This window comes from Dendrobates tinctorius, unplaced genomic scaffold (genome assembly GCF_039654945.1).
Source record: "Dendrobates tinctorius isolate UK_male_01 unplaced genomic scaffold, ASM3965494v1 ptg000070l, whole genome shotgun sequence".
Classification (NCBI taxonomy): domain Eukaryota; kingdom Metazoa; phylum Chordata; class Amphibia; order Anura; family Dendrobatidae; genus Dendrobates; species Dendrobates tinctorius.
Window position 1 is genome coordinate 81524007 of NW_027361738.1, and position 24281 is coordinate 81548287.

Genomic DNA, 24281 nt, shown 5'->3' on the forward strand with positions numbered 1-24281 from the left:
ATGCCAGCTATGGCGTCTCTAGACGCAGAAAAAGCACTTGATAATGTTAATTGGACGTGTCTCGAGACATCATTAATTTCAGTGGGTCTGACATGGGTCTCCAGAGAGTTTATTCGGTCAATATACTGTATTATAACCCACAGGTTAGGGTCTATACACCAGGTTTTCTTTCAAGACCCTTTCTACTCAAAGGGCACCAGGCAGGGATGCCGACTCTCCCCACTCCTTTTCAATTTAGCCTTAGAACCACTATCCAGATACCTAGACTCAAATAATGTACTTACAGGAATAAAGGTGGGAAAGAAAATATCAATTACGGTAATTAAGATCAAGAAAATGATGCTAGCAATGGCAGAGGGAGCAATAAACGTACCCAACATCAGACACAAAATAGATTGGTTTTTCGTAGCCAATCTCCACTCAAAATATGGCCTCGAAGCAGAATTTTGTCACCCTTGGGATTCAGGCTCCATTCTTGACACATCCCTATCCCACAAACCACACACAATTAAACCTTTCCTGGTATGTAAAGACACTGTGACGGCATGGAAGGCGCTCCGAAAGAAATACGGCCTATCCTGGCAAATTTCGAAATATTTGGGTCTATGAATACACCCAGATTTCCCACAGGGCTATGAAAATAAGCGATTTAAAGAATGTTAAAGATTGGCAAGAAATGAGGATATGGTCAGTTAGAGAATTACTATGGTGTCACGATTCTACCTATCAAAGTGTCTGAACGCAGTGAATGACAGTTCTTCCCTCCACTCTAGGAATGGAGCGTGCTTCATCCATGTGTCTCCTGTTCAGAGTAATTACCTTGCTATTTAACCAGCTCAATAGTAGCTTTGCTCATATGCTGTGTTTGCGCCGTGCTCCTAGCCTTGTATTCTGATCTTTGCTGCTCGACCTTGGATTTGCCTTGACCATCCTTTTGCTTAGCCCTTCTGCTACTTTCTTGGAATTCTGACCATGGACTGTTGACTTTGTCTCACCCTCTATCTATGACGTACCCTCCTGGCTTTTGACCTCGGACCTCTTTAATACCCAGCCTCGCGGCTTCTCCGTGAGTAGTGACTAGCGTCACATTTGTCATATAGATAAGAGATGGATGACATGTATAGAACTTATAGACAAGTATGGACTTTCTTCTTTTCAGACGATACAATTTGCTCAAGTCAAAGGATATATTAAGCAATCTTTACAAAATGTCAGTGGAGCGATCGGTCATAACGAACTAGATAATATTATTACATTGGACATAAATACTGCAAATATTTCCACAATAGATGGAAAAATGAGAGGAACTCTAGTACTTGTGTGTTCTGATTCGGTGTATGGGGCCTGGGATAAACATCTAGGAGATCCTGAGATGAGGTGGTGGGGAAATAATGGCAGGGTGGAAAACTGTTAGAAGATATACCGTATATCGTAATCAATGAAAACTGGCGAGACACAGTATCGTATTGAGGAGAGCCTTAAGATCAAATACTTAATTAACCTCAAGTGTATTATTTCACATTACATTAGCTTTTTTAGATCAAAGTGTGACACTAAAGATGGCTGCTAGTACCTCATACCGTGTGCTCACAGAACTGGAATTTCCTGTTTGGCCAAACCACCCTGTGCTCCATGGATCCACCCAAGATGACGCCCACTGTGATGACCTCATGGATCCGCCCAGACCAGCTCACTGCCCAACCCACTAACCAATGGAATACATCTGGACACTCCCATTTTAGAGTTAACCAAGCCCCTTCACAAGAGACATAAAAACCCGTTTGAATCAATAAAGCTCTCTCTTTTTCTCTTGCTCTCTCTTGGAGCTGTGCCATACATTGATCAAGAGAGGTTACATCCAATTGTGTGGTGTGATTTCTTTTAGGGCGCACTGATCAATACCCATTGGGCCAGGAGCAGGCAACTAGGGAACATTATTTACTGTTCAACCTAACAGTATAATGCATAGAGCTATATATGGCTTTAATCTGGCGTATGATGTTAAATTACACCCAAACAAACATTCACACAGCCCTAAACGTAAGGCCTATAAAACAGACACGTTTCATGGACTGTGACAATGGACAAGGGTTCAAAAATATTGGAAGACTGTACCATCAATTATAGAGAACAATTGGTATATGAAATCACAACTGGCAATTTTCCATTACTACGAGGGTGAGGAATTAGACGAGCGCCTCAACAGATTGTCTTCCAGTACTTGTCCACTCCATTCTCATCTGATCGTCGATTAGTTAAAAATCTTTACTCAATATAGAACGTTTGGAATCGAAACGCAACAAAAGAAACTGACAAAGAAATTGGAGCATGCATGGCTTCTAAGTCTCCTCACTCTGGCATGCCAGGCTTGGCTTGTCACTCTCCTATGATAAGTGGAGAAACTTTATTCAAATGCATTGCAATGCAAAACACTTGGTTCTTCCCTTCGAACACAGTGAAGTTATGCCCTGGTGGATCTACAAGGCAGCGGGGGTAAATTGAAAGCGTAACAATACTCGAAAGGGACTTTTTGGCACTCAAAAGAAGTAACATTTTTGGTACTAGTTTACTGAGGATAACAAAATTTAATACAGATAAGAATCTGGTTTTATGTCATTCCATTATTTCTTCATGGTCATTTTCATTCCCAGTATAATATTTGAAAAATTTCCAAAAAAAAAAAATTATATATAATTTTTTTTTCAAAAAACAAGCTTTTCTACCAGTCGAGATTAATTTAGACTTTTCTGTGAGGTTTATATGACAGTTTCTTTTTATTTCATGTTTTGGAGGTGGTGCAGTGACCAAAAAAAAAAGAAGGAAATTCCGACACTTTGAGTTATTTACAACATTTATCGCATGAATTAAATTATTTTAGAATTTGATGGGTCAAACATTTATGGAATCGGAGAAACGATGAACCTGTTTTTTTTTTTTTAGAATGGGAAATTGAAACGCGATTTATAATTTTTTGTGTTTTTTTTTTTTTTTTTTTTTTTACATTTTTCAATTCTCTTTTAGAGGACTCTCTGAAATAACTGTTCCTATGATATTCAGGTTTCTAGTACTGCGGAGAAGTCATCTCTGTAGTCCAGGAGTGACGGTACGTCTCAGCCCGACCTGGTAATTTCCAGGTTACTCATTCTAGAAATGGTGAGTCCTATTTCTGATGGCGTTTATTACTCAAAATCTATCGGTGACTAAGAGGCGACCACTATGGGAACGATCACTACATTCTGAGCTACACAGAAATTGTACGAAAAGGACGCAGCTCTGGTTAGTAATGCTTTTATCCCAAAACAAGCAAGAATGTTAACCCCTTAATGACCTGGCAATTTTTATTTTATTTTTTTTTGCTTTGGCATTTCAGCAGTCAGAACTTTTTACTTAATTATTTATTTTTGCTGACGTGGCTGTATGAGGCCTTGATGTGTTTATAAAGGGTAAAACTTGTACGATCTTTCAGAACTGTTTGGGGGGGTCACATTTGATGTGTTATTTATTTATTTTTTTAAATACAAAAACAAAAAATCATTCTCGGCACGTGTGCGTCTCCGTTATTTTTTAATGCTAGTTCACACTAAATTATATGTGGAGGGCCCTTTTATGAAATGTTTGCGCAAGAAAATGTATTTTAATCATATTTGGAACACCTGATCGGATGCAGAATCTCAATACACACACCTCAGCTGCTGCAGAACCTCATAATGTACACCTCAGCTGCTGCAGAACATCATAATGAATACGTCAGCTGCTACAGAACATCATAATGAACACCTCAGCTGCTGCAGAACCTCGTAATGCACACCTCAGCTGCTGCAGAACCTCATAATGCACACCTCAGCTCCTGCAGAACCTCATAATGCACACCTCAGCTCCTGCAGAACCTCATAATGCACACCTCAGCTGCTGCAGAACATCATAATGCACGCCTCAGCTCCTTCAGAACCTCATAACACACCTCAGCTGCTACAGAACCTCAGCTGCTGCAGAACATCATAATGCACACCTCAGCTGCTGGATTATCTCATAATGCACACCTCAGCTGCTGCAGAACATCATAATCTACACGTCAGCTGCTGCAAACCTCATAACACACCTCAGCTGCTACAGAATCTCATAATGCACACCTTAGCTGCTGCAGAACATCATAACATACCTCAGCTGCTGCCAACCTCATAACACACCTCAGCTGCTACAGAACCTCATAATGCACACCTTAGCTGCTGCAGAACCTCATACTGCACACCTCAGCTGCTGCAGAACATCATAACATACCTCAGTTCCTGCAGAACATCATAACACAAATTAGCTGCTGCAGAACCTCATAATGCACACCTTGGCTGCTGCAGAACCTCATAATACAAACCTTGGCTGCTGCAGAACATTATAACACACCTCAATTGCTGCAGAATCTCATCATATGCCTCAGCTGCTGCGGAAGCTCATAATACACCTCAGATGCAGCAGAATTACAATACGCACAACTCATCTGCTGCAAAACATCGTAATAACAAACGTCAGGTGTGACATAACCTCAGAAGAGGTTCTGCAGCAGTTAAGGAGTGTATAAATATACACTGTAGCTGCTGCAGGGACTCAATATGCACACCTCAGCTGCTGCAGAACATCATTACACACCTCAGCTGCTGCAGATCATAATGACACACCTCAGATGCTGCAGAGCATCATTACACACCTCAGAGGCTGCATATCTTTTTTGGCTGGCAGGAATTTTTCCCTTATTCTTGAAAAAGAGGTTCTGCAGTAGCTTGGGTGTATTATAAGGAACATTATAAGTCTACTATAAATAGTAAAGAGCTCAGTGAGATGTACACATGTCGTCAGCTCCATGATTTGGAATATTCTTATAATTGACTTTGCTCCTATATACAACATTCACCAGCAGACAGTAAATATCTCCGGTGTCGCATCCTTATTTAATGGCCGTTGTACAGACGGTGATTTCTGGACCGGCCACGGATCTCCTGACCTGATCTCGACAGCCTATTCGGTTCAGTCAGGAGACCTGCGGCCGGTCTGGAAATCGAGGTCCGTACAAGAGCTGTTAAACTTGGGTGTGTGGAGCCCACAACATGAAACCTTTCAGAGAAATGAGAGCATTTAAGAAGCTGAATATTTCCAGCTTCGTCCATATTACAAGAGGAATATAGCGAATCTGGACCTGGTGGGAGCGGTGACAACAGAAAGTGACACATGTATATACTACCCACAAATGTAATAAGGCAAATCTGAAACCTACCACTGACGTAAGGGCCATCTGAAAACTGTAGATCCTGGCGAGGCCAAAGTCCGCCAGCTTTATCTGTCCATTGCTGGTGACCAGGATGTTCTGAGGTTTCAGGTCTCGATGTACGACTCTGTGCGTATGGAGAAAGTCCAGTCCTTGAAGAAGCTGATGCATCATGTCCTGAGAAAAACAGCGAGATAAAAAAAAAAAAAAGATGAGAAAATACATCTTGGCTCCAAATCACTTGAAAAGTGTACCCGATGCATCGGAAGAGGCAGGACAGTGGCAACGTGCCGCAAAACCGGCCCTGGAGCCTACTAGGTTACCTATTGACCATCTACAGTGAAATGTCAACGCGTTCTTCCGGGCAGAATATTGACAAGATATTTAAGGCCCTGCTCACATAAGACATTTTTGCAAAGCAGCAGCAATTGTACCAAATTTTTGAAAAACGCAGCAAAAAAAATAACACGCATCATGTGAACACAGCCTTAATTTTTCCTAATTTTATTTTACAGTGACATATTTACTCTGCTTTACCCACTAAAAAAGTAATAGCAACCTGCTCTGATTATTGCATTATTTTCCTGCATTTTTCCCTATTTTATGCTTTTTTGGTGCAGCCCTGGGTTCTATATACCATTGGGGATCATTTTTTGCTTTACAGTAATGGACCCAAATATGGATATACCACGTTTCGTTATTTTTTATTTTGTACTTTGTACTTATAGATCACCTTTTCTTTCAGCGACACAATGAGTAAGACCCGGGAGGGTCGAAATGTCTGAGATCTAAGATTGTCGCACCTCGTTACCATTTGTAAGATTGGTTCAGCTTTGGTTTGGATGAATTACTGTAATAAAACTATTTGCATCCTTTAATCCCAAGAGTGTGCGGTGAACCATTGACTTTCGTTTTGCTGTCCTTGAGTGTCTGATCTCTCCTTGCATGGCTGTACAGGCAAGAGATCTGTCAATCCAGGGGAGCGGGCGGAGAGAAGCCGCCGGAGACGCGCCTGTTCAACTAGTTTCCCGGCGGCTTTCAAAGTATGTTTTTCCCTGAAAAGCTGAAATTATCTACCGTATTTGGATCTTGGAAAAAAAAAGCGCATGTAAAAAATACGGTTGCTGTTTTATGTGCAGAATCAAAGCAGAAGTACAAAATTAGAGCATTAAAAATGCTGCAATTCTTCAGCAAAAACGCATCAAATACAGGAGAAGATGCTGCAAAAATACAAAAAAAAAAACAATAATCGGAGAAGGCTATTAATCAGCTACTTAAACCAATTGAGGAGCGGGTCATTTTCCACCGTTCATGATCATTAGAGGTTTTTTTTATTTTTCATATGAGTACATGAGGTTTTAAGCGCTCAAAAAAATGTTTCTTTCTCAGATATTTAAATATTTTTTGCCCTTTTTTTGTCATACATGGGATTTAGTTTCTGTCGTATTTATATTGTTTTCTTTTGGGGTTTTTTTAGCCGATAACAGGAGAAAAATAAGTAAATTAGTTTCTATTTTTCACCTATTTTACAACCACAAAAGACCACTAAAGTACATTATAAATTGTGTTCACCTTTGCATAACAGCTCTTATTATATATTGGTCACGTTTTATTTATTTTTTCGACTGAGCATGGCTATTAACAGTGATTGGGACTAGCGGTAGTTTTTATTTTTCCTTCACTTTTCTATTTATGTTAATTTTTAATGCATTTTTTCACCCATTGAGCCATTCTGGGAGCATGTTAACTTTGTTTTGTTTTTTTTAAGCAAATCATTTTTATTGAAAAACTCCAAAATACAAATTTTCCATCTTTCAAATAACATACGGTAAATGACATAATCATTTCATAGTATATAACATAAACAAAGTATCTCAACTTAATTCCCTAACCCACCCTAGAACCGAATCCCGACATTCCAGAGAGGACCATTTTAATTTTCAGAGCAGTTCTAGAATAACGGAGTATAAAATTCATAGAAGGGGAGAAAAAGGAAAAAAGGACGACTAACAAGGGATAGTATGGACAATATCCTCTCTTCTAATTAAAAGATTTGTGGGCCGCCCTGGAGGAGCCAACCAGGGACTCTGCATCTTCTCAAATTTGCGAAAAGAGTTCCGTTTATGTCAGATGAATAATATAATTTGGTTGGAAGGAGGAGTCTATCTACATTGCTCCATCAATATAGGGACTACATCCGCCCCCCATTTGGCTGTATCTGTCAGGGGGTGAATATCCAGTTGGGATGACAATAGGCACTTATATATGGTAGAAATGTTGTATGCCAAGAACCATCAGACACGACTGAGCTGAAAGAGCATGTCAGATTTGTAGATATTGGTAAAAAATGTTATGCGATAAATTGAATTCCTAAATTGAAAACTTTAAAGGACAGAGTTTGTAAATAACTGTTCTATTGACCAGATCCTTTTTGTGCCCAATCAGAAAAACCCTTTAACTTTGCTACTTCACCCAAATTGAGATTATGCCATAGTGGTGTGCATTTGGTGAATCCCTTAATACCCATAAGTTTCTTTCCTCCGTCCCACGCTTTATACACTAACGCCAATGTGGGAGTAAGAGGATTCCCTCTGGGAGAAATCCCAGACTCCAGAAGGCACAGGGGTGAGGCCCATTTCATATTCTGTAAAGTAAGAGCACCCGACTTGCCCATGTCAATTCTACTTCCTCATCCATGGAGAGGTTGTAATTGGGGTCATTTTAACATTTAGATGCATTTTCATTATTGCCAATTTGCCCGGTAAATAGGGCTAGTACATTAACCTTAGTTACAGGGCAAATTCAGTCTCTTGCATCTACCGTGGAGCTAATTTGGGTCTGTTAGGACCAAGAAGTTCCTGCCCCCTCCCAACACCTGACGATCATATGATCGCTGTGTCCAGAAGCGGAACCACTGTAAGCTGTGTCTGACAGCAGAGCACTTGTTTCGAAATGTCTATGGAGCGATCAGGAAGGCACAGATGGTAATAAACCATCTCTGCCTTCTCTGTGGTCTGGTTGTGTCTGGCTGTGGGGTCATCGCTTCCACAGTTGCACGTTCTCGTGCAGCTCCTTACTTTGAACTGATAGCTGGGTATTCGCTGATGGTCTAAACGGGGAAATATCTCTTGAGGCTTGGAGATGCAGGTGTGACGTCATTTAACAACATCAGACAGGCCATCAGAGAGTCAGAGGTGACGGCCCAATATGGAGCAGAGACACCAGAGCGCAAAAACAGAAGACAGACACTAGGACTAGAAGCAACCTCATGGATGGAAAAATCTCAAATTTAGTGGCGGCATTGAAAAAAAATGTTCTCATAAAATCTTTTGGTCCTCATGACATTCACCGGCACGGTTAACGAGTACTCCGACAACATCTCCTGGTGTGTCTCTATTTATGGAACGGAGGAGAGATACAGAAAAAAAAAAAGAAGAAAAAAGAGGAGGAAGAAGAGAATGAATGTGGTCAAACCAATACAGGCAATGTTTTTCAGCCAGTGAGTCATTGTAATATCTCCCATTAAGTGGTAGGTGTTAAGACACAATATAAAGAGGGTGGCAGACAGAATCACAGCGGTAGAAGGCCAGGTAAGAGAATAGAAGAAGCCTTGTTCCCATTGAGGAGAGAGGTGCAACTAACACACAAAAAGCCACTGATTTATTGGCAAAAGCTGAAGACCTCGAAAATCGGCTATGCCAAAATAACATCAGTTTATTGGGGGTCTTTGAAAAAACCAAGGGGGCAACTTATTGGCTAACAGAGCTGTTTGAGCTAGAAATATGACTCCTCTATTTGCCATAGGATTCCTACCAGACGCGAGATCCTCTATTTGCCCTACCAGACCCCCCAAGGAAGACAACCAAGTAGAGTTTTAATTAAGTTCTTGCAATTATAAATAAAGAGCGTAACAAAATCTTAAGCATCGCTGAAGGGCGCCAAGACGCTATACTATTTTTCAGTGACCAATCGGTCTTACGATTACTCTGGCCTTCACCAATTGGACAAGGTTTTCTGCTCTCTACAAATTCCAACAAAATACATGTCTAAAACAAGCACATCCCTCCAGCTATCTGTGCATTACATTTACTCTCCGAACATTTTAATGCATACCGTTCTATACTTTAATTTTCCTACAGTGCCCCTAAATGAGAAACAAACACTTGCTTTCGTGCATCCCTGCAGATCATAGATGATCGCTAGGGGTCTCAGGAGTATGTCATCCTGCAACTAACTTATTTTCAGATGGGCATTTCCAGTAAAAAGGGATTGGTGAAGGTAGAAAACCCCTTTATTCATCTTCTGCATAAATTCTGTAGGAAAACGAGCTTTACATGTTATCCTGTTTCCTCAAATCTGCTTCATCAGATCCTATGATTCCCGGTTGCTTCTCCTGTTGCCATTCTGCCACAACATCTTCCGTTGTTCCATGTGGATCTGCCTGCTGCACCGACGTTACCTGTCCGTGCTGTTTGACAACTGCACATCTGAATCTAGGGCTTCGAGGATCCATCTTAGCACGTGAGATATAAAATCCCTAGGCAGAAAGGTGGCCATGAATGCACCTCCCAAAAAAGAAAAACAGCTAAAGGGGCCACTGAATTAAGTCAGTGCTGTGGACCCTTCATTCTTAAGACTTTTAGGGGTTCCTAGAGATCAGACCCTCAGAGATCATTACATGATGACATATCCTATACATGCTTACGGAGATGGAAAAGACCTTTAAATGGGTTGTCCTCTTTGAACAATTTCCTCTATAAAAGCTGAAGTTTGTCCTTTGGCTGGAACCCGCAGCCATCACCTCCTCTACAGAGGAACTTGCAGCACCTCCACAGGAGAAATGAAGTAATGCACAGTCCGTACTGAAACCAAAAGGCTGTCCATGTAATGCGAGGACAGACTGGGTCCTTCAGAGAAAGAGAAGCCTCTAGAGTTGCTTTCAACTCCGACTTATTGATGTCCCAAATAAATGGCCCCCACCACGAAGACATCCATCCATAACTGGTGGAGTAGACTTTACTGCAAACCTTTTCTGTAGGTTAGCAGTTAAGTGAACTATCTATTTTTTTGCAAATACTATAAGAAGGTGACAAACGCGTTTCAGATCTTCGCTGGGTCATAGCACAAGGCTTCAATGAATGAACCGCGACTCCAGGAAATGGAATATCGCTGGTAGTTTGAGGAACTTCAATGTGGCAGATGTTGATAAGCGAAGCTGCGGGCAGGCAGGAAAGGTACGTTACAGCATGGGGCTTGGTTCTTCGTCTCCCCTTTCCTGCAGCTGTGACTGGATAGACGCGAACTCTCTCCACTCGTGTAACCTCAGAGATAATGTCTGTAGGAGCCGGAGAGACTTTTTTTTCTCTATAACGGTCATTTCCTCTCTGGTGTAACTTGCATGACAGCATGTGACAAGCAGAAATTAATGGGGACACCGCTGTGCCAATAGCCTTGAATAGCTGTGACACTGGATGCGGGCTGCCTGCTCGGCCACCGAGCCAAGACCTCACATGAAACGTGGCCAGGGGCCCACTGCGCTATTCATCGACAAGCCAGCTGGTTGCTGATTAAAGAGATAAAACAATGCCTCGCAGTCACAGAGGGAAAGGTTTAGCAACTGCTCCAAAGCAAAGTTGTTTTAACCCTCGTGTATTTTTTGCAGACCCCCCAGCCTTCCCTCTCGAATCTCATCCAAACCTACTCGATAGACACCAGGCCATAAACAATATGTCTGCGCGTCATCTCAGGCAGCTTCTCCTAAGTAGAGCCTTAAAGAGGCTTTCCAGCATTTCCGGCCATCAATCTTTGATTCGTGGAGGCTGGACCCATTTGTCATCAGAGTAAAAGGTGAATTTACGGCAGATGACCCACGGCCATTAAAGCTACTTGGGCTACTAAATGACTGAGACCATCACTTCCATGTACACAGAATAATTATATTACCGATCGCTCTGTGCATAGAAGATCACTGTTCTCGGCAGCACATTTCCTGCTTAAGGTGCATTTCCCGATTATCAGTTTGTCTAAATAGGCTGCCAGAGACAAAATGAGCAAAACGCTCTTTCATCAGGTCAAACGCTACTAAAACCTGCTTAAAAAAATCATCATTTGACAGAATATTGCCCTGTGTAAATAGGTGACATGCTGCCGAGAACAATCATATCGTATGATGCATGTGCACCGAACGATTGTATTACCGATAGTTCTGTGTGCATGGTAAGTACAGTTGACCTGTCTAAACAGATTAGTAAATGAACGCCATTTTGCTTCTATGTAACCGGTCAGCAGTCTTCTAACTGCCACTGTAAATGAAGTCTTACACAGGACGATGTGCTGCCGAGTGATGATTAAAAAAATTATTTCACCCGACGAACAAGTGTTTTGCTTGTTCATCGGGTGATTAGGAGCTTATGTAAAAAGGACACAAGCATTCCTAGGAAATGGGAAAGATTCCTAGGACTACTGGCCTCTGTAGTTTATACTAGCTGGGAGTTATGGCACATTGTGCTGTGCAGATTTATCTATGGGTCGTAACACGTCGCTTTGTATGTTAATAGAAATTACTGCTGTAGAATTAAGGAGCTATTACATGGGGCGATTATGGTTCACTCATTTCTTTGCTCCCACTGTACTTACGTATCCGTACCTTCCGACTCCAAGACTTCTCCCGCGTTGCGCCAATCCTCTGGAATGCTCTACCCCAAAAAAGTAGGGCCAGCCACAACTTGCACAGTTTTAGGTGCTCCCTCAAAAGACAGGGTTGTTTTATTTTGCTTTAATCATTGTATTATTGTCAACGTTGTTACTTTTGACTGTTGTGTTTGAAACTGTTAAACTGTAAAGCGCTGCGGAATATGTTGGCGCTATATAAATAAAGATTATTATTGTTATTGGCTGATCACATCTTTTATGCTACGGCTGATCGTATGAACCCCTCCTGATGATTTCAACAAGTGACAATTGTAAACGAGCAATGATAAATCATATTAACACGTAGACATTAGTAAACGAATGACGATTGATCATATAAACCTCTCCGGAAGATTACAAGTAGACATTAGTAAATGAGCCATGATCAATAATATGAACCCCTCCTTATCATTAAAACATGTAGACATTCGTAATCGAGCGACGACTGGTCATATGAACCCTTCCTAAAAACTGCAACATGTGGACAGTGGTAAAAGCGTAACGATTGATCATAAGAATTCCTCCTGATGATTACAACATGTAGACATAAGTAATCAAGCGTTGCTTGATCAAATGAACCCCTCCTAAAGATTACAAATAGACATTGGTAAACAAGCGACTATCGATCATATGAGCCCCTTCCTGATGATTTCTACATGTAGACATTATGAAACGAGCGATGTTTGATCATATGAACCCATCTCAATGATTACTACATGTAGACATTAGGAGTAGAGCGACGACTTATCCTACCAACCACTCCTGATGATTACAACACGTAGACATTAGTAAACGAGCAACAACTGCTCAAATGAAGCCCTCCTTTATGATTAGAACACATGAACATTAGTAAACAAGCAAAAATTGATCATATGAACCCCTCCTTTATGATTACAACACGGCTTCCTATATCCTCGATTGGTGTTCATTCTTGGCTCTTAAGTAAGTGAACCCACTCCACAGTGGTCGAGCCTAATGCTTGTTATTGTGCTACAGTATTAGCATATAAACACCAGAGAAAGAAGGAGTACTAGGTGAAAATGATGTAAAAAAGTAATCAATTTTATTCAAGGCAGAAAATACATGTATCTAAAAAGACATAGTAACAACAAAGTGACCATAGTGTTCCAAGGAACGTACAGGCAAAGGCAGGGACAACCCCCCTGACAACCCAAGTGACCCATAGTAATAAAGCATACTGACAGTGTAGTGAAAAATCAGCCAGAAGTGCTTATAGCCGGGCTTACTGGGGTGGTGAAGGTACCAGAGGGGGATCCCAGGGCCAGACATCCGCCCCCGACGCGCGTTTCGCTGGCACAAATGCCGCTTTCCCCTTGAGAGAGGCTGATTTTTCACTACACTGTCAGTATGCTTTATTACTATGGGTCACTTGACTTGGGCTGCTTATACTAAATGGGGATGGGTTGTCAGGGGGGTTGTCCCTGCCTTTGCCTGTACATTCCTTGGTGCACTATGGTCACTTTGTTGTTGCTATGTCTTTTTAGATGTATTTTCTACCTTGAATAAAATTGATTACTTTTTTACATCATTTTCACCTAGTACTCCTTCTTTCTCTCGTGTTGCCATGACTTTTGGAGTTGGTGTAGCTTTCTTAGAGGGAGACCCACCACGTGGTGTCGCTCTCCCAGGCAATATAATGCAACTGGATTTGTTTCTAGTATTAGCATATAAGTCAAATATATCTAACAACAGGAGTCCGTACCCACAGAAAGCAGACAGCTTAGACCTTTAATTGCACACACTGGGCATCTGTATATTTATACGCCGTACCCTCCAGGTCCTCGGCTGTGCCCTGACCCCGATGAACATATAGAAAAATCGTACGCTGCCCTTGAATCTACACCTACATCGTCTTTCATGGAGTTGTAATGAAATCTTCACCCTCTCCATACAATGCCAAACATTGTTTACTGGGGTAGTCTGAGGGCAGCGAGCGATACTTCAATGAACAGAATTGGCTGCCATCCCAAATCCGGAAATCTGACATTAAAAACTTGTAATAGAGGCGATCGCGGCTATCAGGAAACATGACCGAACCGGGCAGCTGATAAGAACAGTAACCAAAAGAATGAGAGCCATTAGTGGGACGGCCTCGATGGGCCCCACAGTTATTTCCTAAGTACAGATGTGTGAACTGTACCCTAACCCAGGATCTATGGTAAAATCACAGAGTTCTACATAACTGAACTACTTCACGGTCAATTTTTGTTTTTTTTGCGCTTTTGTTTGTTCTTCCAGGAATATAGACGTAGTGGGTACCACAAAAAAATATATGATAAGTAGAGACTAGCGGTGCATACCCTCGCATGAAGGACGATAAAAAATGGCTTTATTGAAAACATAAGAGCTGATCAAAATAAAAAACAATCAGAAGCAAATAACCAAAGGACAGCAGGCAGGAAAAAGACATAAAATAGTCCAAAAAGAATAACATGCAAATATACTGATATATGTATGCAATATCCATGTACAAATAAATACCCCGACAATCAGGTATACAGATAATGTTTGTCACATAGATGCAGGAGAAATTCTCGATGTGTCTAAAGGGAATACGGAATACAAAACATGTTGCGTTCCCGTGCGGTCGGCGGGCACGTCAAAACACCGCACGCGAACGCATCCGCATACAACGCACGTCCCTGCGTACCCAATGTTAAAGATAGGTACGCAGGACGCATGCGCATCTATGCGGATCTGAAGGGAAGAAGTACACAGCCCTACGCAGAGCACCCGAACGCAAGTGTGAACTCAGCCTTATACATACCCCCGGCCAGTGAGGGCGACCTCGCTCCATACAAGTATATGGCCGGACAAGCCCCCATACACCTCACTGGTCAAGGCGTGGCCACGGCTCTATACAAGTGTATGGAGTGAGGCCGCGTCCACTGGCCGGGACTATGTATAACTCATACATACCTTCTGGTCCCGGGTCTGAAACCGGTGAATCCCCACCGTGCACAGTGACCGGACAACCCCATTAACCCAAGGCGTGTCGCTACCAGATGTAGCTTCGTCAGGGATGGTCGGTCATGTGTCAGTAAGGCCTGGTATATATAGTAAGTGCACTTCCAAATGATTCGGTAAACGCCAAAACGTGTGCGCAGCGCCGGGAAAATGTGCATGCGCGAGAGTTCTGGAAGACGACATAACAACCCGTGGGTAAAGAATGTGTTCTAGTGTGGAATAGAAGGTGGAAATGCGTTCCACCTTCTGGAAGCATGGGTATGAATGGCCGAATACAGTGGTGAAGAGAATGAATAAATAAAAAGACATAAATGTGAGAAAATAAAGAGAGAGCAACGTACAATAGTGCAAGAATAGAAAAATTTACACAAAAGTGGTATGCGATAAGAATGTATTTACGGTGTATATATCCATTTTGGAATATGTATTTATATACAATCTGTAAAAAAAATATGAAAACACATACGGTATATATATAAAGAGAGAGAGAAGATATATCAAATATATATATATACCGTATATAAAATAAAAATATGGAAAATGAAGAATAAAAGATGAAACATGCAAATAATAAAAATACATGAAAAATAATCAATATTAAATATGGATTGAGAAATAAAAAATAAAAAGATATATGGTATATAAAGAATGAATTAATAATAAAGAAAATAAAGAAAATAATTGCTCCCCCCCCCTTCTTCAAGAGCTATAGCTTTTATATTTTTTATTTTGCAGGATGAGTTGTAGCTGTAGCTGACGACATGATCTCTCTAGTGGATATCAAACTTTTAGTTTTTTATTTTAGTGGTGGAAAAAAACTAAAAATCAGAAGTCTGTGAGAAAAAAAAATTAGGTCTTTTTTTTTTTTTACTATTTTCCAAGACCCATTTTTTATATTTTTCCATAGATGTAGCTCGTTTCACTTTTGTGTTACGAGATTGTTTTATGGGAACCTATTAAGGGGAAATATGATGTTTTGATTGCTTTTTAAGGTATTTTTGGGGCAGAGAGACTAAACTCCAGTTCTGGCATATTACTTTTTTTTATGTTTACATTATGGGTTAAATATTATTATACTTTGATATATCAGACTTTTATGGATGTATCAATATCACATACAGCTAGGTCCAGAAAATTTTGATTTTAGCTCTGCAGGCCACTATTTTTTATTTAATATGAAACAACTGAGATGCAACTGAAGTGGAGACTTTTAGGTTTAATTAAAGGGGTTGCACAAAAATATCCTGTGAAACGTTTAGGAATTGCAACCATTTTTCTTTTGCAGGCAATGAACGCCTGAAGTCTGGAGGCCAAGGACGTCACCAATTGCTGGGTTTCCTCCTTTGCGAGGCTATTCCGGCCTTTAGTGTTGCTGACGTCAGTTGTTGCTTGTTTGTGGGTCTTTCTGGCTTAAGTTTTTAAGTGAAATACTGCTCAATGGGGTTGAGATTTGTTCATGTCTCGACATTTCAGAATTCATCCGGCTGCTTCTGTCTTCAGTCACATCATAAATAAACATGAATGACCGGGTGCCATTGGAAGCTACTTGTGCCCTCGCCATCGCGCTGCTCCCATCACACTGCCTCCACCTTGTTTTACAGAGGGTATGCTGTGCGTTGGATCATGAGCCATCCCATGCTTTCTCCATACTTTCCCATCATTCTGGTACAGGTTGATCTTAGTTTTGCTTTTCCAGAACTGGGTAGCTTCTTTAGATATTTTTTTTGCAAAATCTAATCTGGCCTATTTTTGAGGCTGATTAATTGTTTGCACCTTGTGGTAGAGCCTCTGCATTTGCTCTCATGAAGTCTTCACTTTATGGTAGACTTACATACTGGGACACCGACTTCTTGGAGAGTGTTCTTCACTTGGGTGGATGTTGTGAAGGGTTTTTCTTCACCAACGAAATTATTCTACGACCATCCATCATGGTTATCTTCTGTAGACATCCAGGCCGTTTTGTGTTCCCAAGCTCACTAGTGTGCTTTTTTTTGCAGAAAGTAACAAAATGTTGATTTGGCCACTCCTAAAATTTCTGCTCTCTCTGATGGATTTCTTCTTATTTTTTTTCCAGCCTAATGATGGTCTGTTTCTCTTCCACTGAGAGCTCCTTTGAAAGCATGTTGTGGGTTCACAGCAACAGCTTCCAAATGCAAATGCCGCACCTGGAATTAACGCCAAACCTTTTACCTGCTTAACTGAAGATGTATTAACAAGGGAATAGCCCATGCAGCCCATTAATGTGCTTTTGAGATAAATGATTTTGATCCCTTTAAAGAGAAGCAGCTACATATTGAAGAGCTGTAATTCCTAAAACCTTATTCCAATTAGGACGTGAATGCCCTCAAATTAAATCTGAGTCTCGGCATTTTAAGACCATGTTGATTATAAAACAGTATCTTGAATATGTTTTGGTAAACAGCTAAAATGCCAAAACTTTTGTCACTGTCCAAATATTCTGGAGCTAACTGTATGTTTATATTTTTTAATATATTTTTTATATATTTAAAAATATTTTTTGTGCACTTTTCCCTTTTTCACTCTTCAAAGGGGACTTAAATCTCTGGTCCTTTGTTCCACGTCAACGCTACAGGATTACAGTTTATAATTGACGTTCTCTTATGAAGCCGAGCCCCAGCTCCTAAGGCCACTCCATACACCTGAACCCGAAGTGAAGAGGGTGTTGGGAATTCTTTGAATGGGTTTTGCAAAACGGTTATCACTCAGAAAAAACTGTGCTTTTCTCACCCTCCCCAGATTCAATGCTGAGTTTCCTAATGTCAATTATTGTCTGCAGCGACAACACCGAGCTCATCGGATCTGCCCATGTAGAAGTTACAAGTCATCTAACCCAGTGATTAGCTGCAGCGCTGTCGATGCGAGGTCACCACTGTAAACAAACAAAGACCTGGACATTGCCGTAAGACTCAGCGCTGGACCCTTGAAGGGTGTATAGAGCAAAATGTTGTGTTTATTTTTACATCACACTGCACATGGGGATAGAACTTTTCAGAAATAAGAAAAACCCTTAATGATGGGAATCTATCAGCAAGTTTTTTCTATGAAATCTGAGAGCAATATGATAGAGGCAGAGACCCTGATTCCAAAAATGTGTCACTTGCTGAGAAGCTTTGTGCAGTTATGATAGAATGTTGAGCTGTGAATAACCCCGCCCACGCTCCTGATTGGTGTACACTGTGCATTGTCGGCAAGCAGTAGTGTGGGCGGGGTTACACAGATTAGTCTGACTAGCCTGCACATGAGACATAGTCCTCTAGTGATAATTTCCTGCTAATAAAATACTGATTGATTTCAAGGATGTATCACTTATCACTGACTTCAATACAGTCTCTATTGCTCTGCATTATGCTGCTCTCAGATTACATAGCAAACACCTGCTGACAGATTCCCTTTAAAACAAGTCTAAAACATCAACAAAACACATCAAAACTGAACCAACATTTTATTTCACACACACACTACATAAACTTCCCAGCCTTTTATAGATACCGTAACTGTAATGAGAGATGTAGACTATTGAGACTATGACTTAGGGTGGAGAAAAAAAAAATAAGACCGTGAACAGACTTTTCCCATTCTAATGGTGTCGGCATGATTCCTGAAGGATATCATATGACTACATGTAACTGGACCTTGGGAAGTGGTAAAATGCACAGCAGTCACACACCACATAGCCAGCACAATCACACGGACCACATGATCCTTACCACCAGGAACAGTCATTAAGATTTTCTAATGAGCGTATCGAGTAGTGTATAAGTATATGGCGGTATAATGGCTCTGTGGTAATATACCAAGTCTATAGTGGGATTGGCCTTTAGTAGTGTACATGTATATGGCGGTATAGTGACTCTGTGGTATTATACCAAGTCTATAGTGGGATTGGCCTTTAGTAGTGTACATGTATATGGCGGTATAGTGACTCTGTGGTATTATACCAAGTCTATAGTGGGATTGGCCTTTAGTAGTGTATATGTATATGGCGGTATAGTGACTCTGTGGTATTATACCAAGTCTATAGTGGGATTGGCCTTTAGTAGTGTACATGTATATGGCGGTATAGTGACTCTGTGGTATTATACCAAGTCTATAGTGGGATTGGCCTTTAGTAGTGTACATGTATATGGCGGTATAGTGGCTCTGTGGTATTATACCAAGTCTATAGTGGGATTGGCCTTTAGTAGTGTACATGTATATGGCGGTATAGTGACTCTGTGGTATTATACCAAGTCTATAGTGGGATTGGCCTTTAGTAGTGTACATGTATATGGCAGTATAGTGGCTCTTTGGTATTATACAAAGTCTATAGTGGGATTGGCCTTTAGTAGTCTATATGTATATGGCAGTATAGTGGCTCTGTGGTATTATACCAAGTCTATAGTGGGATTGGCCTTTAGTAGTGTATATGTATATGGCGGTATAGTGGCTCTGTGGTATTATACCAAGTCTATAGTGGGATTGGCCTTTAGTAGTGTACATGTATATGGCAGTATAGTGGCTCTTTGGTATTATACAAAGTCTATAGTGGGATTGGCCTTTAGTAGTCTATATGTATATGGCAGTATAGTGGCTCTGTGGTATTATACCAAGTCTATAGTGGGATTGGCCTTTAGTAGTGTATATGTATATGGCGGTATAGTGGCTCTGTGGTATTATACCAAGTCTATAGTGGGATTGGCCTTTAGTAGTGTATATGTATATGGCGGTATAGTGGATCTGTGGTATTATACCAAGTCTATAGTGGGATTGGCCTTTAGTAGTGTATATGTATATGGCAATATAGTGGATCTGTGGTATTATACCAAGTCTATAGTGGGATTGGCCTTTAGTAGTGTACATGTATATGGCGATATAGTGGATCTGTGGTATTATACCAAGTCTATAGTGGGATTGGCCTTTAGTAGTGTACATGTATATGGCAGTATAGTGGCTCTTTGGTATTATACAAAGTCTATAGTGGGATTGGCCTTTAGTAGTTTATATGTATATGGCAGTATAGTGGCTCTTTGGTATTATACAAAGTCTATAGTGGGATTGGCCTTTAGTAATCTATATGTATATGGCAGTATAGTGGATCTGTGGTATTATACCAAGTCTATAGTGGGATTGGCCTTTAGTAGTGTACATGTATATGGCGATATAGTGGATCTGTGGTATTATACCAAGTCTATAGTGGGATTGGCCTTTAGTAGTGTACATGTATATGGCAGTATAGTGGCTCTTTGGTATTATACAAAGTCTATAGTGGGATTGGCCTTTAGTAGTGTATATGTATATGGCAGTATAGTGGCTCTTTGGTATTATACAAAGTCTATAGTGGGATTGGCCTTTAGTAATCTATATGTATATGGCAGTATAGTGGCTCTGTGGTATTATACCAAGTCTATAGTGGGATTGGCCTTTAGTAGTGTATATGTATATGGCAATATAGTGGATCTGTGGTATTATACCAAGTCTATAGTGGGATTGGCCTTTAGTAGTGTACATGTATATGGCGATATAGTGGATCTGTGGTATTATACCAAGTCTATAGTGGGATTGGCCTTTAGTAGTGTACATGTATATGGCGATATAGTGGCTCTGTGGTATTATACCAAGTCTATAGTGGGATTGGCCTTTAGTAGTGTACATCTATATGGCGGTATAGTGGCTCTGTGGTATTATACCAAGTCTATAGTGGGATTGGCCTTTAGTAGTTTATATGTATATGGCGGTATAGTGGCTCTGTGATAATACACAAAGTCTATAGTGGGATTGGCCTTTAGTAGTGTACATGTATATGGCGATATAGTGGATCTGTGGTATTATACCAAGTCTATAGTGGGATTGGCCTTTAGTAGTGTACATGTATATGGCGATATAGTGGATCTGTGGTATTATACCAAGTCTATAGTGGGATTGGCCTTTAGTAGTTTATATGTATATGGCGGTATAGTGGCTCTGTGGTATTATACCAAGTCTATAGTGGGATTGGCCTTTAGTAGTGTACATGTATATGGCAATATAGTGGATCTGTGGTATTATACCAAGTCTATAGTGGGATTGGCCTTTAGTAGTTTATATGTATATGGCGGTATAGTGGCTCTGTGGTATTATACCAAGTCTATAGTGGGATTGGCCTTTAGTAGTGTATATGTATATGGCGGTATAGTGGCTCTGTGATAATACACAAAGTCTATAGTGGGATTGGCCTTTAGTAGTGTACATGTATATGGCGATATAGTGGATCTGTGGTATTATACCAAGTCTATAGTGGGATTGGCCTTTAGTAGTTTATATGTATATGGCGGTATAGTGGCTCTGTGGTATTATACCAAGTCTATAGTGGGATTGGCCTTTAGTAGTTTATATGTATATGGCGGTATAGTGGCTCTGTGATAATACACAAAGTCTATAGTGGGATTGGCCTTTAGTAGTGTACATGTATATGGCGATATAGTGGATCTGTGGTATTATACCAAGTCTATAGTGGGATTGGCCTTTAGTAGTGTACATGTATATGGCGATATAGTGGATCTGTGGTATTATACCAAGTCTACAGTGGGATTGGCCTTTAGTAGTGTATATGTATATGGCAATATAGTGGCTCTTTGGTATTATACAAAGTCTATAGTGGGATTGGCCTTTAGTAGTCTATATGTATATGGCGATATAGTGGCTCTGTGGTATTATACCAAGTCTATAGTGGGATTGGCCTTTAGTAGTGTATATGTATATGGCGGTATAGTGGCTCTGTGGTATTATACCAAGTCTATAGTGGGATTGGCCTTTAGTAGTGTATATGTATATGGCAATATAGTGGATCTGTGGTATTATACCAAGTCTATAGTGGGATTGGCCTTTAGTAGTGTACATGTATATGGCGATATAGTGGATCTGTGGTAATATACAGTCTATAGTGGGATTGGCCTTTAGTAGTGTATATGTATATGGCGATATAGTGGCTCTGTGGTATTATACCAAGTCTATAGTGGGATTGGCCTGTAGTAGTGTATATGTATATGGCGATATAGTGGCTCTGTGGTATTATACCAAGTCTATAGTGGGATTGGCCTTTAGTAGTGTACATGTATATGGCGATATAGTGGATCTGTGGTAATATACAGTCTATAGTGGGATTGGCCTTTAGTAGTGTACATGTATATGGCGATATAGTGGCTCTGTGGTACCATACAAAGTCTATAGTGGGACTGGTCTTTAGTAGTGTATATGTATATGGCCGTATAGTGGCTCTGTAGCATTAGTACAGTGAATCTAGTTGTTATACTACTTGAAGTGTTCAGCAGTATAGTGGATGTGTAGAAATATAGAAAGGCTAGAGTGGGATTGGTATACAGTAGTGTACAGTATAAGTATATGGCGGTATAGTGACTATACTGTATGACAGCGGTAGCATGTCTGGTCTGTGTGTTAATACATATAATGTATATGGCTCAGCGACGGTGTATTGCCTCCAGTCCATCGTAATGTATGAAGTTACATAAAAAAATACCGTACTTGCCTCGCGGTGGAGTGTGAATTTATAGTGGCCCTATAAGACTGTATACTGTAGGACTCAAGATATTTTGCTGCTGCCAGAAGAAAAGATGGAATGGAATCCAAGGTTTCATAGTTTGGACTTGTTTTGTCTCATTGAGATCAATGGCTCAATCAGGGGAACATCTGATTAGCTTTTTTCAGCTATTCAGGAGGAAAAGCTGAACAGGCAGCAAAGTGCAATGTGAACAGTGCCTAATTGTATAGTGTTACTGTGACTTTATATTCGCCTGACACAAGAAAAATACAAAATAAAATAATCACCGACTATATATAAAACAGGAAAGTACAATAAGCGGCCACTTCATGCCGGCGGGACTTTTCTTGATGTGGAAGATATTTAGTTTCCGGTAGGAAAAATGATTTATTTAAGACAACGAATGTTTTTCCTGGCAAAGAAAAGTGTATTTTCTGTCCATTTTAGCGAGCGATCCCCATTACTGAGATACAAAGCGTCTTGAACACTGTGTGGGTGAATGCTGTCAAGTCACATTACATTTCTATTAGTATGCATTGCTCTGGAAGACGCGACTCCTTACAGAAAAAAAGAAAATTCTTAACCCCTTCACGCCTGAGCCATTTTCCGTTTTGCGGGACAAGTTGTACTTTTGAATGGCACCATTGGTTTTACCCCCCCTGGAAAAAAAAATTACAAGTGCAGTGAAATTGCAAAAAAAAAAATCTAAATTGTTTTTTGGACTTTTTATTTAACATGTTCATTATATGGTAAAACTGACTTAGCAATATGATTCCCCATGTCAGTGCGAGTACGCAGATACCAAACATGTGTAGTTTATTTTTTATTTAAGTGTTGGAAAAAAAAATTTGAAGTTTGTATGGAAAAAAAGCTTTTTTGCGTTTTTCGCCATTTTGCCGAAACCAGTAACATTCTCAGTCTTCATGATCTGGGGCTGGGCGAAGGATTATTTTTTGCGCCCTGAGCTGATGTTTTTATTGATACCATTTTGGGGTAAATACAATGTTTTGATCACCACTTATTTCTGGAATTCTGATTTTTTGTTTTTTCTTGTTACGCCATTTACTGATTGGATTAATGTGCTTTATATTTTGATAGGTTGGGGCTTTTCTGAACGCAGTGATAACAAAAATGTGTATTTTTTAATTGTTTTGTTTGCAGTGAGGCAAAACGTGGGGGGGGGGCATTTGAACTTAGGGTTTTTTTTCCACATTTTTTAAGACTTTTTTATTTTACTTTATTCAATACTCCCCTTAAGAGACTTGAAGTTACGATCTTCCGATCTCCTGTGCTACACAGAGCAGGGCTTCAGCACTGCTATATATAGCAGAAATGATGATAACCTTATGAACGCCGGCCACAAGTCGGCGTTCACAGGTGTATTACAATGACAGGCACGGGGGTCTTCTGCAGACCCCCCCCCCCCCGGTTGTCATGACAACCCATCAGCACCACCCGACCACGTGACACGGGCGCCAATTGGTAGGATTTGTGACGCGCTTCCTGCTGGTCCGTGTTAAATCCCGCTGTCAGTGATTCACAGCGGGCTATAACTGGTTAACAGCCACAGCTGGAGCGCCGATCCACCTGCTACTGTTAAAGGCACATGACACCTGACTAAATTCTGACATTTTTGGACATTCATTTTAACGGCATTTATTGTTCAGGAAAAATAACCTGGAAATATGATTCCCCAAGTCCATATGATGACGGCGATACCCAGCTTACAGAGTTTTTTAATTATATTTTAGAGTTAAGAAAAAGTCTGCACTTTGTAAGAAAAAACGTTTAGCTTATGTCGCCATTTTCTGAGAT

The 24281-nt window shown here is 40.5% G+C and overlaps 1 protein-coding gene across 1 annotated transcript in view; it reads right to left on the minus strand.

The window, feature by feature from the left end:
- CDK6 (cyclin dependent kinase 6) overlaps positions 1–24281 on the minus strand; it is a 173244-nt gene that overhangs the window by 98118 nt on the left and 50845 nt on the right. The window contains exon 4 of the mRNA XM_073582010.1: positions 5264–5431. Coding sequence (XP_073438111.1) covers positions 5264–5431 — 168 coding nt within the window. The remainder of the gene's footprint in view (positions 1–5263; positions 5432–24281) is intronic.